This window comes from Cariama cristata, unplaced genomic scaffold (assembly GCF_000690535.1).
Source record: "Cariama cristata isolate BGI_N322 unplaced genomic scaffold, ASM69053v1 scaffold3101, whole genome shotgun sequence".
Lineage (NCBI taxonomy): Eukaryota > Metazoa > Chordata > Aves > Cariamiformes > Cariamidae > Cariama > Cariama cristata.
In genome coordinates this window covers 34,164-52,737 of record NW_009598489.1, presented here as the reverse complement: position 1 = coordinate 52,737, position 18,574 = coordinate 34,164, and the positions used below count along the sequence as shown (strand labels likewise).

The following is an 18,574-nucleotide window of genomic DNA, read 5'->3' as shown; positions in this document are numbered from 1 at the left end:
ATACAAACAGTATTATTGACACTGCATTGTCAAATGTTTGCACTGAGACCCCATGTACCATAGATTTTATTTTTAAAAAATCATATTTATATCCATTTACATAAGACTTACACATTTTAAAAGAAATACATACACAGTAAATACGTAAATGTCTAGTATTTTACAATAAAACGGATGGAACAATGTAAAAATGAGCGGCTTCATTTGATAAAAGCTTTGGATGTGCACTACTGCCAAATTTCTGATGACAGAGATGCTGAGAGGAAAGGGGGAGGTTGTTTTGTTTTTTCTTTTTTTTTTTTGTAGTAATTTAGGTTTGTTTTTTTTTATTCTTGTTTTAAGCTAACCAATAAATGAAAGGAACATCATATCTGTTTGTCTGATAAACTTTGTGTTCTCTTCCCTATTACCCTGTTCTTGCAGAGAGTTTAAATGCGCTTTTTCCTAAGTAGTGGTAGTGCACTTCAGGTAAAGTAGAAGAAAGAGATGACATCTAAGGGAAAAAATAAACAAACATTAATTAGCAAGATTCTTTGATTCTAATTTGGTCTAGGATGCAATGACACCAGAAAATATTATAGCACTAAGCAAGCTATTGTATGTTTTACGAAAACATGAGTTTTGAGTATCTGAGGGAGACATAACATTTGTTGTTTAATTTTAGATCTGCAACATAAATCTATTAATAATGCATTTTAATCTTTTACTAATGTATACTGATTTGTCCTAGATCAAAACAGACTCCTGCTTATGTTCATTTTACAGTTGTTTTCTTGCTGTTTTGATTAGGCACTGGGGTTAGTTTCCTGCATCTGGAAACCTTTGCCTGTTTGGCACAAGGCTGAAGACACATTTTAAGTGTATAGACCTTGCTGATGTACTCTGTGATTCTCCTTGTTCACTGCAGCTCAACAGCATTTACCTTTTTCACCCTGATGATTTCTTTGCTATGGACCAGCTGTTTCCAGATTATCATTCACATCTTTTTGGAACGCTGCTTCTCCATCTGTCTTTACAAATCCTCTTTGGAACCCTTCATTGATAAAGTACATAGTTGATTTTGCTAAATCTCCTTTGACATTTCATTAGAATAAATGTGAAACTAGCATGTTCTGTTGCCCCAGCCTGCGGCAAGAAAACTGTCCTGACTGAGCCTTCTGACTTGGTGGTGACAAGTATTTTGTAAGAGAAAAGTGTTAGGAAAGCTTAGACAGCGTGACTGCCAAATCCACTGGCTGTGTAATGGCATTGCAAATGCTCAGCTGAGCAACATACAGCCATCACAGCAGAAAGCTTGACCCTCTCCCATGTGCTCTATGGTAAACTTCTTTGCAAGGTTAAATGGCCAGACATCAGCAGTCTTAAATGTTCTTAAATTTCTGACCTTGAGAGGGCACTCAGACTGCGCTGCACAGAGTATGCTTGTGTAACTGTTCTGAGAACGTCAGTTCATGGTTTCTGGCAGCTGGTCATGGTGGTTTCAACAAATGTTTAAAAAAATACCCAAAACGCAGCTTGAAAGTATATGAATTGAACCCAGCCATTGTGAAGAAACACCATAAGACACTGTAAGGTTGTACCTAATTGGTATTGTTGGCATAAACTATTTTGAAATATGAGGCTTTGACATTCTAAGAAAGGTGCGTAGCAGAATGCAAGCGTCTGCAGCCTGCTGCGATCACAGGCCATCTCATTTGTTCCACGTGCAACCTGTTCGCAGCTCTCTCTTCAGCCTGCTCTTCATATGCGTATTCCCCTTCATTATATTAAAATTTTTCTTATATTGCTATTGTGTGACAGCTCATCCAGCTATCCATCCCCTCTGCTTCTTAGTTGGAATCAGTCTCTGATTCTATAAGTGCAGATAGTTTAGTCACCAGAGTAACGCAGCTACTGATGTATTCTAGGCAAGGTGTTACAAGCCTGGGTCTCAGTCTGACCTGGATCTGGAAAATTTCAGGAGGCATGTCGTCATGAATAATCTTTCTTTAGTCCAAGTATCAATCAGTTCCTTCCGTGAAGAAACTGTTACTCAGGAACTATGATCACAAAATTCTGAAAACTCTTCTGTTACCCTTCAACCAACTTCACATCCCGTCTATGAGCAGTTTTTGTTTATGCGCTCATCCTTGAGATTCAGGTAACTTAAGTTTTCAAGTTTGATATAATAATGAAGGAAAGCTTTTCCCCTGCATATTTTCTATATAATTTACTGAAATCCCAAATTATTTTAACTTGCTCTTGATTTCTAACTTGCATGACATTTTGAAATTGCATTTATGAACAGTATTTATACTAAAGTTCTAGTTCACACCATCTTGTTGTTTCTCTAAAAGGAGTATATGGTAAGTGAAAAGAAGAAGAAGTAGTATATTAGTCTTTACAATTTAGATGTAAATTTGATATAGAGCTCTCAAGCATTTAAGATTAAAATGTAGTTGGCAGAATTGTGGACAAGCAGCAAGTACCAATGTAATACATATTAGTGATACCTGAAACACTACTAATACTCCTATAAAAATTGAAGTTAGCTTGTATAACTTTGTATAAACACCTTTTTGCTCAAAATACCTAACTCCCATATACATATAGTGCCAGCAAAGTTTGCTACTTTGCTTCTGTTTGTGGATTGCAACTTTAGACATTTCTTAGATACAGTGGGAATAAACAGTTTGGATAATCTTAATTTTTGTTAACATACCAATTTTAAATTTCTGCCCTTGTTGCACTCTTCAAACCTATTGGAAAATATCACCTCATGTGCCTGGCCTGTTACTGTTGGCCTAATAGATAGCTTGGTGTTTGAACTTAATTTCTTGGTCATACTTTATTGCTTTCAACATTGCAATTCTGAAGGATATAAGAGAAAAGATACACATCTCTGCTATCAGTTTCTACCCCCACTGAACCCAGTGAGAGGTCTGTCATTGACTTTACTGACATAACACCAAGCTCTAATCTATGCATACATACACATAAAAATATTTATATAATTTACATGCTTCATCATCATCTTTGTAGGACCAGCTGCTAAACTTACCTATTTAAAAAAAAAAAAAATCTCTGTGTTTATTTCTCAGTGGTGGCATGAAAAGTTCCCTTTTCTACTAGATCAAGATTTTATACTCTTGCAGTTTCCTGAAGATCTATGAGGTAAGGCTCATGTCATCAGTAGGATCCTAAGCAATCTACATTTCCCACTGGTAACATTTGCTCTTCCTAAGCACTTTATGAACCTGCTCAGAATTAGTAAAATCTTGATGGCCCCAAGCCTCTCCTAGTCTTGGGAATCCTAAAAAAAGGGACTTTCTGCAGGTCTCAGCATGTCTTGCCTACAATCTGTAACAGCTGCCGAAGCATATTTAATGCCTGGTGAGGTTTTGGTGCTATCCAAATATTCTTTCCAGCTCCCCTGCAATCCCCTGAGTGACTAAATGGAAAAGAAAACTGTTTTACTGAGAAAATATTAGCATGAAATGGTGCCATATTGATGAAAGCGCTCATCATGTTAGTATTTTTTGCAAAACTTGTGATGGAGCAGAAAACAGTGTATTTCCACAGAACTCTGGAAGAGTGAATCTGTGAGATTCATAGCCGTATTCAAAAGATAAGTGGTGAGAAATGCAACAGGAATTCCAGTACTAAATTTGATCCAAAGTTGCACCCATCTTAGAATATCCTTTCTTTGTCACTGGTCAATTCTGAATGACTTGAGAAGTGCAAGAATCTCTGTAATAGATAACTTTAGAAGATTTTCCGTATAGGGGAAGTTTTGTTCTAGCTTTATGCAGCTACCTGATGTGCTAAATTGAGCCATATCTCTCATAAAAAAAAAAAAGTTAATCTCTTCTGCTTTGCTAGCTTCTCCCCCCCCCCCCCCAGCTCCTGGTAGAACTCCTTCAAGTTCTCATAAAGTAAATTAACTCCCTGTGCCTACTGCTGTCTCCCCAATTCTAGCTTTAAGTTCGAGAACGTACAAAATACGCTATGGTTGGTGAGCTATCATCTGAACAGAGTTGTCTGAAAACTTTTGTCTTATTGCTAAAGTGGTTTCAGCAGGAAGAACCTGCTATTGGAGATGAGGAAAAGAATAGCGTGGCATCTCCTGAACCGAGCTTGAGACTGCTGTCATGATCAAATGATCACCCTAGTGAGTATGAGTTAGGTCCTCTGCTCCATGCTGGCTCTTGCTTGAATAATGCCAAGGAATATTGGGTGTAGTGTACAGTTATAAAGAGCTTTCATGATGGCCCCTTAGCAATACTCACAACAATTCAGTGCTGGCTTCTTTGCTAGGCCTTGTCAGCATGAGTATGTACGAACTGTTGAGCTGTCTAACCTCTGCAGTCGTGATGAAGCAACTGCAAATTGCAAGAAAAAAGAAACAAACCAGAACCTCTTTAGAATCATGAAGAAAATAAATCAGTCTGTTTCCCACTGGAAAGGGAGGCTATTAAATTGCTCTGTGGCTTTCTATGACATGATCTGGGCATGGTCTATTTCAGAACTCAGAGTTTCTTCATGTCTGGTGTACTATTGAAATCTGTCTTAAGTGAATACAGTTTAAAACTCAATTTTGTCTTTATTTTGTTGGAAGTCCTAATAATGTATCTATCATGCTGTTTAAATACTATAGCATTCCTAGCACTCAGAGATAGGAAGCCAAATCCTGGATAAAGATGTAGGTCCTCAAAGCTACCTACCTTTAAGTCTACTGAGTTCAGTACCCAGGTCAATAATAAACTGTCTGGAAGACCTCAAGTAAATCGCTAACTCTCCCTTGTGCTTTAGTTCCTCATCTGTAAAATGGGAATAATATCTTCTACATCATAGCATGGCTAGAAGATGAAATCTGTGAATGTTTGTAAGGTTTTTAGCTACTACAGTAATGTTGGCCATGGAAATGCCTAGGGAGCCAGTACCTTTATTTGTACATGGAATTTGCCTTGGAATGGACTCTTGTCATACAGCTTCATCATTGCAAAAAGTACAGGATTAAAAGCAAAGCATGCACATGAGCAGTGGCGTCAATGGAATTCAGTGATGCAATCAGTAAATTATTCCATCTCTAACTGCAGCTCTAAAGTATTAGTTTTAAAGGTGAGAAACTTTAATGGAATTTAGATGGCTTTAATGGAATTCAGATGGCAATATTGTCATACTAAGTTCATTCAGGAGTTACAGAATGTAATCACTATAAGCAGTGTATTAAATTACTTTGAGAAAGTCTATTCATAGACCTAAATTCTCTCAATAGGAAATAAACAGCAGTATTTGAAATGGGCCAATCTGTGTACTGGTACTTCTGAGAACTTCAGGCAGGTATACATGGCTTTATCATTCATATGCCTGAAGGAATAGCCACAATGAGATTTGTCCCTTCTCCCTGCCCTCTTACAATGATTTTTAAATTTTACTTATTTTTTAATTATGATCTGCTTGTTACTTTTCCAATCATTGCTGAGTTCGTGCATCTTTTGGAAATTAAAAGATTTCCAGAGAAAATTAAGACTGGTATACAGTAACTCAATTAGTATCTGAAATTCAGTATTTGCTAACTCCACTAACAACCTGATTGTTACTAATTGTTAACAACTTGAGTTACTTGATGGTCAAGGCTAAGCTAGTTAGTTTGAAAGTCAAGTAGGATAATAATGGTGACAGCCCTTTCTGAGTTCATTCTCTAAAACACATTCCACCTGCTAGAGAGGCTAATGAGCTGAAAAAATTGCTTAGATATTGTATGCAATCTTAGATGAAAGTCAGTAAATGAATTCCTCTCTTTCTAAATGTTTCCTTTGCAGATCTAGGATGACTAGATGGCCTTTTTTTTTTTTTTTTTTTAAATAAACACTGACAGTCTGAAGCAAACCTGAAAAAATCAGTAGTATGCCAAGTCACTGCTTTTCCATTCCCTAATTCAACTCTCCCAGACTCCATTCATCCTAGTTACATGAACGCAGCTGTTCTGGTGCAAGACAGACATGCGCTAAAAGTCAATTTAGCATGCTAAAATAAGCCTCTTGCTTTTCAACAGAAAGTGCAGAAATGACTGCATACCATCAGTCGGCATCTTCCGTGACTGCCCTGATGTCGTGGTTAATCTGAACCCAGCTGGCAGCGTTTCCGAGGAGCCCGGCATCATGCTGATCCCATGAACCTCACGCGGAGGAAACTGTCGTCGCCAGGAAGGGCCACGTCTGAAGTTCTTGTCATCGCTCTGTCAACACAGTGTTGTATTTGGTAAAGCAAAATGAAATTTTTTGATTAATTATCCTGCTGCCTCTCCCACTGTCACATGTGTTCCACAACTACCCTGCTCTGATGCACTGTATCCAGTAACTGCAGTGCGTTTGAGACACTCTTGTAAAAGTAAATGCTTTAGATATATTAAATGCTAGGGTGGACAACCCTTCTTAAATCTCTGGCTTGATATAGTAGAAGGTTTTAGCATCAGCTAAAGTAGAACTTTCTTAAAAGTCAAATCTCTTCCAAATACAGTGACAGAAAGTGCAGTGGTTTGTTACTGCATTAGGAGGCTTATGTAAAATGCTAATAAAGAATTAAACACACATGTGCATGCACAGAATTCATAGGCATCTCACATTTTCAGCACGTCCTTAAAAGATTTATTCCTCCTCACATGCAGAAGTCCAAGACTTGAACATTTTCACACTGGATTCTTAAGATGAATATTTTCCATAGGTGGATTTAAGATTCCTCATCCTAGATAACTGCCCAAATCCCATTCTATTACATATTGATTAACTTTGAAGAACCCAAAAACCCAACAACAACCCACCCAAAATCCACTTTTCTTCTTTACTTTTAAATAAAAGGTGTAAGTGTGCTAAAGAATAGGTTGCACAGGCATCCCCCCCCGCCTCACCTCGCCACTTGCTCTGGCCAGTGAAACTTGCACTCCTTCCTGCGTGTTTCCTCTATGAAACATGTTCATCTTACATACGTCTATGAAAATGTCCATCTTAAGGTAAGAGTGCAGTGCCAAATTTAGCATCCAAAATGATATGAATATGTAGTCATACTGAGGTTACTTTAAAAACCTTGGCTGCATTTCCTAATTTTTCCTTAAAGCTGTAACTGACTCTTTTTTTTAACAATGTGCAAATTAACATCTCTTCATGCATTCAATTTAATTTTTATGTTTTACTGTGATACTTTATAAATACTGAAAATAAAATCAATTACTTCCTCAAGTCGTCTTTCAGTTCCTAGTGCTAAAAGGTTGTTGTATTCTCTCTCAAGGATCTGCCGTGCCTAGAGATACCAAAGTAAAAAATTAAAATGGTTGAAGATGAATAAAAGGCAATAATAGGTACAGATTAACCAGAAGTAGCATAAGCAAACTTGCCTGGGTGTTCTGTGTTGGAATCTGTAATAATAAAGCTAAACTGCTGTAATCAAAGTTTTCATCCAGTGCTATAAGTGAACCATGTACACCACTTTCTAGAATATTATTTGCATATTCTCGGAGCCCAATAGCTTGTATCCAGCGTATGACTCGATCATTGCTCCATACCAGCACATCTGTAAGGACATAACACCAGTTCAGTCTCCTGATGCCCAGTAACTTCCAAACTGTACAGGTGAATGGATGGACTTGTGCATGCACTGTGGACCTCATCCTGCTTTATTTCTTAAATGAGGAATGCCAGCAAACTAGTCATATAGCTTTAATATCTCCTATTCAAAACCCTGTGTGATTTTAGCTACCTTTGAGTTAAATGTTTAAAGTTTCCAAAGGAAAAAGGTGCCTCCAGAGACCATCTCCAGAATGCAATTCCACCCACCTCTTATGGATGCCCTTTTCAATTCTTAGACAAGATTTTACAGTTCAACAGTGCAATGGCACAGGAGAAATATCCATTCCTCAAGGCTTCACTTGAGAGGTTTGTATTAAACATTTTAAGAGTCAGGTCAGCACCTACCATTTTATAACATGCCATAAAGCAAAAAATGAGTTCACAATTTTAGAGACTAAAACTGTTTTTAGTTCAGAAAGCTGGTTGAGCTGTTCAGGTCCATGATAATTATAAAGCTAAGGCAAAAAAATGAACTAGGAAACCATTTTTGAGGATTTGGCTATTATTAAAAAAGTATCCTACCCTGCACATAAGATTAAAAGAATGTTACTTCTACTGATCTTTATACTTATGCATGGGTAATGTAATACTGCGTTTTGTGTTACTAAGTGATGAGGCTTTTTCCTGAACCCTTAGAAGTCCAGCTAATGTAGCTGTTCTGGGAGCAGGCATTCTCCATCGCCTAACCAACAGCATCCCAGACTTTGGGGTCAGGATCAGCTGAAACACAGCCTGGCAGCCAGGGATCACTGAGACCAAATCCCACCTGGGACCGTGTCTGACTGATGTACAACGGGGTGAAGGAGGCTATGGGTTATTACCCTTATCCTAGTGGCGACTAGCATTGAAGCAACATCAGAATTTGAGACCAATACCCCATTTCCCTGCATCAGTCTCCAGCTATACCCACTCAGGCTGACTGACACTGATGTCTCGACATCCAAGGCAATGGCTTTGCATTAGTGCATGCCCTCATCTGCCTTGTGCAATTGCACGCTTTCACTGTAGCCATTTCCCTTCTAATTCCCTTTTTTTTTTTTTAGCTCTTCCAATCAGCATTGTGCTTGAGAAGTATGCACTGCTGTACTTGCTAGAGCTGGAAATGCTTCAAGGAATCAAAAGATTCACTTCTGATAACAAAAAAATCCCCAACAACCCTAATTGTTATACATAAAAGGAACCCTGCAGTGAGCCTGCAACTGCTCTAGAGAGCTTTACACAGAAAAGTACTTTAAAATCAGTTGTTAAATCTTCTAATAAGGCCAATTCTGTTAGGAACTATCCTTATATACCAACCAACTGCCTCAGTGGCCACCTCTCCAAGCAACGTTTTCTATGATACACATGTTGAAGTAAGAAATCAAAGGCAAGGCGTTTCAAAAGCAGGAGCACAGTGTTAGGGTCCTGAGTGCTCCCATTTCGCAGTCTTGCCCCCAGCACATCCCATTGAGCTGCAGACTATTTGGCCTTCTGTTCCTGAGACTAAAAGAGGCTAGGATAAGATCTGTCCCCAAAAATCCAATTTAGTAAAATGTATGTATCAAACCGCCATTCGGAATTGCAGCCTCAATTTAGCAAAGTACTTAACTGTGCCTAATTTAAGGAGATATTTTGTGTCTGAAGACAGATGGACTTACATTAGTTTTACTCAAAGCACACGCTTAAATGCTTTGCTAAAATGGCATGACAAGGGGTTAATAGTGTCAAGCTTCAAAAGAAGAAACATTCCCAGTATTCATTCCCAGGAACTATCACCTTTTATTTCATGCTGACTCATTTCTCTTCGCTTTTCCAGTTCTTTTCTATCATAATTCAACCTCTTTAAACACATGATTCCATATTGCAAGCTTGTTCTGTTATTTAAAGAGAAACATTTACAGAGTTAATAAAGATAATTTTGAAGATGGGAACATATGTAGGATGTATTTCCCGCATTTCACATGAAGTGTTTCATGGTACCCATGTAGTAAATCTTGAGGACAGAGAGGAGAGCAAAACCATTAAAAAAACTCCACAGATTTCAAAAATGAAATGGACAAAACCAGAATGAGTATGTTTGAATAAATATTCTAGCATAAGAAACCCAAAACATTAAAAATTGTACTCAGAAAAGGTCAGCCCTTCTGAGCTGTGAAATGTTTTGTCAAATCAGGCCTCAAAAAAGTGACAAATCAGACAGTACAATAAAAAAAATCCACTTCTTGTCACATAGACATCATTCTCCCTAAAGTCTAAATGCCTTTATTTCCATATTTCCAATTTAGCTTCTTGGCTATATCCCTAGATAACCCGAACAACTGTCACTTTGCTTGTACTGTTAACAGCTTTTATGTGCTAAGCACAATAGCTTTTTCATTATTGTGAGATTTCAGGGTTTCAAATCTTAGCGTACCACTTTCTGATACTTTAAACCACTTTTAATAAATTATTACTGTTTCTATATTGTCAAGGCTTTATTTATATATTAATGGTTCCCTGCTCATTACAAAATTTATCATTACCATTATCTTCGTTTTGAGAGACATAATTATAATGCGGTTGGTATTACTGAAGGAATCTCTTTCAATTCAGATTTCTGACAGCACTCACTTTTCTGTGTGGTTTACCACACTAGAACAACAGAAAGTAAGTGTTTTTATTCTGTGCAGCTCTAAGCACTATGTCAGACACATAAACGTCTTTATAGGTGTAGTCTTTATGCCAACATACCGATGAAAGCTATCCACCATTTTTAAGTGCACACGCAGATCTTTCTTTGTCAGGTGATCTAACATCCTCGCATCTACCAGGCATTCCATAAAATAACTTCGGTACTGAGGTAAACCCAGACTGGGGAGCCATTCGTTACCTATCCATTCGTGGTTCATATCACCATAGGCCAGGGTCTACAGGGTGTGTGGGAAAAAAAAAAAAAAAAAAAAAAAAAAAAGAGAGAGGGGGAATAAATTCTTGAGTTTGTTCAAGGTTGCACCACAGACTGAAGGCAGAATATCTATCTGCTATGCTCATTTCCAGTGAGACTTCCTAGCTTAGAAATCCTGTCTAAAAAAAGAAAAAAATTCCATTTTTATATTGTTTTGACATTGGAGGTGGAAGCCATTGTGAGCTATTGGTTACTGATAGTAGTTTTGCCTGTTGTGTCTTGTTTTCTGTCTTTGTAAACTTTAAGTAATTTTTTGTAATAAGAAATCAGAGTTTCAATTTTGAGTTTTAAATGCAAACTTATTACACAATCAGTATGTGTTTTGTTTCATAATCTTACTTCCTTTCAATTGACCATTTATGCTAGGCAAATCCTACATTGAACTGGGTAATACAAACATGGCCCCAGGGAATCAACTGAAGTTTGTGTCACTGTTCGGCGGGGGCTAGGATTTCCTAACGAGGAGTTAATGACACTTCATGGTTACATACCTACAGTCCTTTTGAGACTAAAAGTTAATTTTGGTTGTTTGTCAGCCAAGCTTACATTCACATCAGTCAGGGCAGGTGACCAAACACATTCTATTAATGACGTATTTTCAGCTGTGAACAGTTTAAACCTAAGCGCATCATATGTGAGGCTCAATAAATTAATTCTTTAAGATAGGAGCAAACCAGATTCCTCCTAGAAGCTGGTGTTCAGGCATTAAACTACTTCATTGTTCAGCTGAAATTTCAATAGGGTGAAGAAGAAAGTGTATGAAAAACAGACATGCACGTTGAGCTATTTTTATATGGGTTGCACCATTAAGATGCAAAATAGATAGATTTTACATCTCACTATCGTCCATTATTTTGTACTACTAAAACTTAACTACTAAAACTTAACTCATAAATTGCAAGATGAACACTTCTTCAATAGGATTGTGCTCAGCTTTGAGCATCACTTTCAAGCCTAACTTTTTGGTTTTGTTTTTAATATCTCCTGTCATTATAGACAAAAGGATAACACAGTGTGAGCTGGATATATATTCTATAGGGGAAAATATAGTCCCCTCATCTCTCATTCTTGTGAGATTTTGAAGAGAAAAAGAATGCCATAAGTAAAGAGTGTAAGATTGTGTAAGAGTGTGTATATATTAAAGAGAGAGAAAGAGGCTGGAAAATATAAGTAATTGATAGTCTAACTAAACTGAAAAATTTTGTTCCTATTTATACAAGACTATTTGTAGACTGATACTTGGGAGTGATTTATACAATTGTTCTAAAAAAAATCTGGTGTAATTTTAGAAATGTTAGATCTCAAACTCTTGGCATATTTTATTAGCCTATTCTCAGAAATGAAGAAAATATTTTTTCTAGATTTAGCTGGGAGGTAGAAGTTGTCTCTGAAATGTAGCCATTTCTTTTAAGAAAAATATTTACAGCATATGTACCTCTTTGTCCTTTACCTAGCAAAGCTGTCCAGAGAGTATTTTCCTTGTATCAGAAGAACTCTAAAATGTGTAAATCATAATTCAATCATTGAGATACTGTCACAATACTATACTCCTCTATGCATATTGATACACTGTTAATCACATTCTTAGCTTTCTATTCAAAAAAAAATAAATGTGAAAGGGTCATACCTGAGCCCAGCTGCCTTCTTCAGACTCCTTCTGTGTTATCAGTCAGGAAGCAATTAGTAAAGCAGGTAAAAAGACAATAAAAATGAGTTATAAAAAAGATGTGGGTTTCATGTGTATGTTAATCTTAGTACAAATGAAAACATAGATGTAAAATTTGCTGATAAACTAACTCTAGTCAGTGGCAGTGAGCTGGGCTAAACTACCTTAAAAATTACAAGACCAAACCCATAAAATCTTAGTAGGGCAAATGTAGCTAAGTTTTCAAGATATAAAATCATTATAGCTTGTTGAAACTTTACAGCATTATCTTAAATCTTTTTATGGCTTCACAATCAAAACACAACCATTTAATTACAGAATTGGGCATTAGAGATGCCATTTTTTGTTTCTAGTTAGATTTTGGAACATTCACAATAAAAAACTGTCTTCTTGGGAATGTATTGTAAAGGAGTTTTGTTTATGGCAAAACTGTATTCTTCTGTCTGGCTAGTTAAACAGGATCAATTCCCCTGGTCAGTTCAGTGTTATATTTGTATTTGTCTTTATCAACAATAATAAAATTGAAAATGAGCTGAGTTGTAAAAAAACATTATTGATGATAATCTGCTTCATGAATATTCATGAGAAAACTTCAAATAGTATAGCTAGCATAAATTTCTAAGAAATAAGTCTTTATTGCATCAAAATTTGGCTTCAGTACCTCCCCCACCCTTTATGGACTGGGCTGTCTCTAAAGTTTTCCGAACTGAAGACGGGTTTTTCAGACATCTCACTGTGCGATTGTATCATGTTTTGTAAGCACTGCTAGGGAGTTGTTATGAGGTAATGCTAAAAACAAAACCTAAAATAACATATGTTCCAAGTAAAAAGTAAGAACTATTGGATAAAATCTATTAATATTTATTTATGTACCCCCAAAGCAGGGATAGGTTTGACAAAAATCAATAAATAAATGACACACTCTATGCACCCTAAATCAAAGAGCATGAATACACAAGTATGGACATGGAAGACTCAGCATTAATGAAAACACCGAGTTATGTAATACACCATTTTCAAGCCTTTTCTTATTTCTTTCTATTTCAGCAGATATAAAACTATATTTAGAAGAGGCACTAGAGAATAGAGTACAGGGGAAATGTTGCACCTGAAACTGCAACAATTTAATTTCACTAAATGAGGTTTCACACTGGCAGTGAAACTATTACATACTGTAAAACTCCAATACTGTTTTCAGGTTCACACAATTTTCACGATCGCAAAACAGTTTGTAATTTCTTTTGCTGAGAAATGATGTAACTGTTCTTTAAATTCAATTTCACTACTCCCTGCGACTTTCTAACGGCATGCCTGGGAAGCATACCACAGAAGATATGGCATCTGCGTTAAAGCAGGTACGTCCTAGTTCTCTTTTGAGCACTGAAACCATTTGAAATGGAAGTGGAAAGACTAACCGTTTTAGCTGGAGCAGCAAGATTTTCCATTTCTTCATGGGTCACCCAAACATTGCCTGAGGGCTATGGAGAGGGCCCGCAGGAAGGCAGGTGGGATCCACATTAGGTAAGCAGTGGTAAAGAAGAAAGGCAGCACCACTGTAAGTTAACAGCGTATAGCATCACCATCAGCACAACCACGTTCTTGCCTCTACCGAGCTGCAACTAGAGACAACTTTAGACAACTCATTTTCTATCTTTCGTTAGAGGGTTCTGAACGGACGCGATGGAGTATTTCAGCTAGAACTGATGGATGAAATCTGGCAGAGCACCGTCACAAAGGAAGGAATAATAATTAAAGCTGCATTTCACACACAAGCGGCAAATACAACCTTTAGCTGATAGCTCTGTCTGCAGGTAAGCTTCAGTTCTCAAAGATTTCCCAGCCTAAATATTCTGCACACATCACATACTCATATTGTAATGTAAACAATGATTACCGCCACGTTTCTGTAAATCAAAAATGTCAAGTGAATTCCCTTGTAAAACTATTTTTCCTCATCCTGTTGGTTTCAGTCAGATTATTACCAGGACAATGAGATAAGGCATGGAGGGGGTGTGGAAGTGTGCAGTGTTTTCTTGACAGCTGAAGACAATTAATTCCTTTCCTGAGAAAGAGGGGAGGCAGAAAGACTTGGGACTCAGAAATGCACATTCCAGGACAGGGCAGCTTTGTGCTGCCAATTACTCAGGGAGAATTAAAAAAATAAGGCAAAATTATTCCCAGTGTTTCTAACTTGAATGTACTGTTTTCTCATTCCATAAATGTCAATGCTCTTATGCTTTGAAATATGCTCTTACACTTTTAAAATCAAAATTAATTTTGTTTAGTAATTCAACATCATGTTGAGTCTATACTGCTTTACTTAGGTGAAATCCATTACGATTCACAGTATTGCCACACTTATGACATATACAACTGCACTGAGAGGAGAAAATACCAGATGAGGAACTCTAATATTTAAAGAACCTTAGCAACATAAAGATAAAAGGCCAGTTAATAGAAACATTAAATTCCTGTTGCCCAGTTGCTTCTGTAGCTTAATGGATCTGGTACCCCTCAAAGATATCTCAGTTCTAATTTCCACCAAAAGATTCTCCATGAATTCCATTAAGGCAAGAGATTATAAAATGTAAATAATATTATTAACATCATTATTATTATTATCTTACTGTTAGAAGTCTGGGCTGCAGTACTTGAGTCTTTGTCCTTCCCTTCTATGCCATGTTTCCATCTGATCAAGCCTCATTTTTTTTCTTTTTTTTTTTCTTCTCTTTGTTACAGTCTCTGTTGCCTCTTTCATAGCCATCACCATCAGCCTCTCAGCATGAAACTCCCCTTTTGTTATCTTGTTTCTTTTTCTCCTCATCAGTTTGGCCTGTTTTTATTTTCCACTAAACAGTGCTTATTATCTACACCATATACATTCCTACTCTCCCCTAATCTACTTACTTGTTCTTTTTGACATATTCCCCTTTCCTTTCATACTTGTATCTTTGCGTTTCTTCTTTACTTGCTTGCTTCCCATCTGCTGCCACTCTCTCCCTTCCTCACCGATGCACACGCTCCACTTCTCCCTTCCAGACTCTCCCTTCACACCTCCCATCACTGCTTTTCTTAAACGCATGAAGAACCTAAAGCCAGCCAACTCCGATGAGGTAACATTTGAAAGGATGCAAAAAGGGGGAATGGGAGCAAGATTCAAAGAGCTCTGTTCCTACATAACCTCTCCCCACTCCTGTCTTGCTCCCTCCCCTCCCAGAAGAAAATAAATAAATAAATTTTTTTAAAAAAGGGAAAAAAAAAAAAAAGAGAGAAACACAATCTGATTTGGTTGGAAGAGATGACTTGAAGGAAGAGAAAGGGAAAAATACAGGCAAAATCACAAATAAGATGCTCGATACTCATCATTTAGATAACATCAAGGCTAATCAAAAGCACGATGTACAAAAAATAAGAATATCTGCTTAAGGAAAAATGTCAGTGATCAACAATCAAGCGACTGATAAAGAGTTCCTTCTAAGCCTCTGTAGGACAGCTCCCACTGATTGTGAAGTGTGTGTTACCGTAGAGCCACTCTCGTACTACAAAAGTCTTTCTGCAGACTCCTGCAGGGTGAAGTGGGGAAGAAAAAGTTAGCTGAACAGGACTCACTGTTCTGGATGTTGGAGGTGCTGATGGACTTGTCAGTGATACCATCTCCTGGATTGCTAATCGGAGCTTTAAGCGATGAAGAGGATTGCTGATTCCAATTTCTCTTTGAATCTCAGTATCAGACAAAGCAGACATAATAGCTCCGCTCTTCACGTTGGCACGGCAGGCAGCAACATACCAGGCTGGCATGCCTAGCCAGAGCTGTTGAGAGAAAGGACACATTCACCCAAAGCATTGCTTCAGTTCTCAAATGAAATTGATCATCAAGGCACCTATCAATCTGAATAAGCATCATAATACACACAAATGAATATGAATATCATAGTAGCAACAGCCCCTTGCTTCACCACTGAGTCTTTCCTTGTAAGAGGTACCCTCCACTCCCCACTCCTAGCAGTCTTTCCTGGGACCTGCCGAGTATGAATTCTTCTTGGTTTTCTCAACCTTCTCATTTTGGGCTGCCTCACTAATATGACTGTCAGTGTCTACAGCTCTTTGTTCCCAAAGGACATAATTCCATAGCAGAGATACATACCTGTGGGAAGTTTTTGTCACAGTACAAAATACATTATGCTATAGCAAAAACTGGGAGAAGGACATAAGCAGTGAATGCCATAATCACTGAGGTTTTGGTGATAACACAATGGAAAACAAAGACAGACCTAGCTAGGGGCATCTCAAATAGGCCATCAGAATTACCTGATTTCATTATTTTAATTTTTTTTTGCTTAATAATGGCTTACTGAAAGAGGACACAAAGTCAAGGAAATTAGTCAAAATTCATCAGTAAATTCACCAACAAATCTGGAAAGCAGAGGCAAATTGAAAGGATTTTTATTTAATTTCTTGTAGTACAGGGAAGTACTGTGTGGTTTTTAACAAGTCTATACCTTATCTGGGAAATATTTACTTAAAAGGCAGCTGTTAGATCACTTTTATGTCACAGAGAAAACAGACTTGCATGTCAAATGCCAAAAAAGCTCAGTGAGGTTTTTCTGTACCGACTCCTGATGTATCACAGAGCTTGATGAATGACTGCATCAGGTTTCAGAAAGCCCTTCCCACTGATGGGATGAGCCACTGCCATCCATCCGATGCGAGTCTGAACCTTAAAGATATGATCTATTTCCAACTAACTGTAACGAAATACAAAGTTTCATGAAAGTCAAAAAATGAAACCAAAAATTATGTAGATTACACCCAGCTGCACTTAAACAAAGGGCCATGAGGAAATTACTTATAGCTTTAAAATGTATTTAATATTCTTACTTAATTTGACATCAATTTTTTTCATGCATGCACTTGAAAAGCAGGAAAGCATAAACACTGGGAGTTATTCACCCTGCAGAAATAGATTCAAATGTTTGCCACTCATTAGGTAAATTAGTTCTTTAACAAACAGCTGTCTCTATCAGAAAATGCAGTTAGATGAAAACAGTCTCTAAAAAAAGGGCACAGTAATTGTTATAGGCAGAGAACCCAGACATCAACATTGATATACTTTTCCAGAACTAGTTAAGAAAACCCACAGTTCTTAAAATATATCTCAACTATGTCTGTGCTACATACAAATGACGAGAAAAAATGCTAAGGCTGAAAAGTTAAGCACTGAAAAGCTTGGAAATGTCACAACTGCAATCACATATACTTCTTTAATTCGGGCTCTTATCACCTTTAATATTAATTTTTGTTTTTAGTTGAAGGGTCACATATTATATGTTCCCCAGGAGAGTATGAAATGCACACAATGTCATCTGCTGACTGAATGCACTGATGCTCACTGAATAAATACAGCAATTCTGCACTCATATCTTTTTATCATCACTATTCAACCTGCACTGAATACTGCAACAAACTTCCTCATGGGCTTTCCTGTGCTACTCTCATCGTATTTCCCAAGAAGTTCATAGACATCAATTTCTCTTTATAGCCCCTCTCAGAGAGTGGGAAGCATATCCTATTTTGCAGCCAAGCATCAAGGGAAAAAAAGATTAGGGCTTAACTTGTCAGAAATGTCTTCAAATTTTGGATCACCCTAGAGGACGTCAAGGGCAGATTTTTCTCAGTATTCAGAAATGTATAGCCATTTGTATGTTCACATTTCCAGCAAATCAGCTTTGACTGTAACATTGAATATTTCCGACTGATACAAATCTGGCTACAGAACTCTCAAAGTCATACGAGAAAGTCAGGCAGTGGCCAAATTAATGAATGTCCCATATTCACAGAGATATTTTTTTGGAAGGAAGGTATCATCACATTTTCCAAGGTCATGCTCAAACGCTTGAACTGCCTTTCTGCAGTTTTCATGTCATCTTTTTCATTAGATACCTTCAGCTATTCCGATACGAAGCAGTAATGTAGACATTAGCTGTTTTCATTCCTCATCTTTCATTTATTCCCCGAACATATTCCTGTTAAAGCTTTGGAGAAGGACTTTTTTTTTTTTTTTTAATTGAAGGGTAAAACTCTACAAATTCTATCTGATGATCAATGGATGATACCCAGAGCAGACATGAGAATAGGTGGGAATATATAGACAAGGAATAGCCTTTTTTCCTGTCCTCATCCCCCTGTGTAATCCCATCAAACTTTTTTTTCAGCTCTAGTCTCTGATTTACACCATCCAGTGTCAAAATCTGCTTAGTGCTCATGGCACAGTGCACAGGGGAGAGAGGAGGAGACTTTGAACAGCCTCTTTTAGACTTTGTAAGGACGAGCACACAGAAGCACCCTACAAACGTGACTCACATGTAAGTGTTATGGCCAACA

The 18,574-nt window shown here is 37.4% G+C and overlaps 1 protein-coding gene across 1 annotated transcript in view; it reads right to left on the bottom strand.

Annotated features, from left to right (window-relative positions):
- Positions 1 to 303: 303 nt before the first annotated feature.
- The window catches only part of PPFIA2 (protein tyrosine phosphatase, receptor type, f polypeptide (PTPRF), interacting protein (liprin), alpha 2), a gene marked incomplete at its 5' end in the record, with an annotated part of 50,928 nt that continues 32,657 nt past the window's right edge, over positions 304 to 18,574 (bottom strand). Inside the window, 10 exons of the mRNA XM_009709287.1 lie at positions 304 to 493; positions 4,269 to 4,361; positions 6,061 to 6,220; positions 7,210 to 7,278; positions 7,373 to 7,548; positions 9,360 to 9,457; positions 10,314 to 10,489; positions 12,155 to 12,184; positions 13,609 to 13,671; positions 15,803 to 16,003. Coding sequence (XP_009707589.1) covers positions 4,303 to 4,361; positions 6,061 to 6,220; positions 7,210 to 7,278; positions 7,373 to 7,548; positions 9,360 to 9,457; positions 10,314 to 10,489; positions 12,155 to 12,184; positions 13,609 to 13,671; positions 15,803 to 16,003 — 1,032 coding nt within the window. The remainder of the gene's footprint in view (positions 494 to 4,268; positions 4,362 to 6,060; positions 6,221 to 7,209; positions 7,279 to 7,372; positions 7,549 to 9,359; positions 9,458 to 10,313; positions 10,490 to 12,154; positions 12,185 to 13,608; positions 13,672 to 15,802; positions 16,004 to 18,574) is intronic.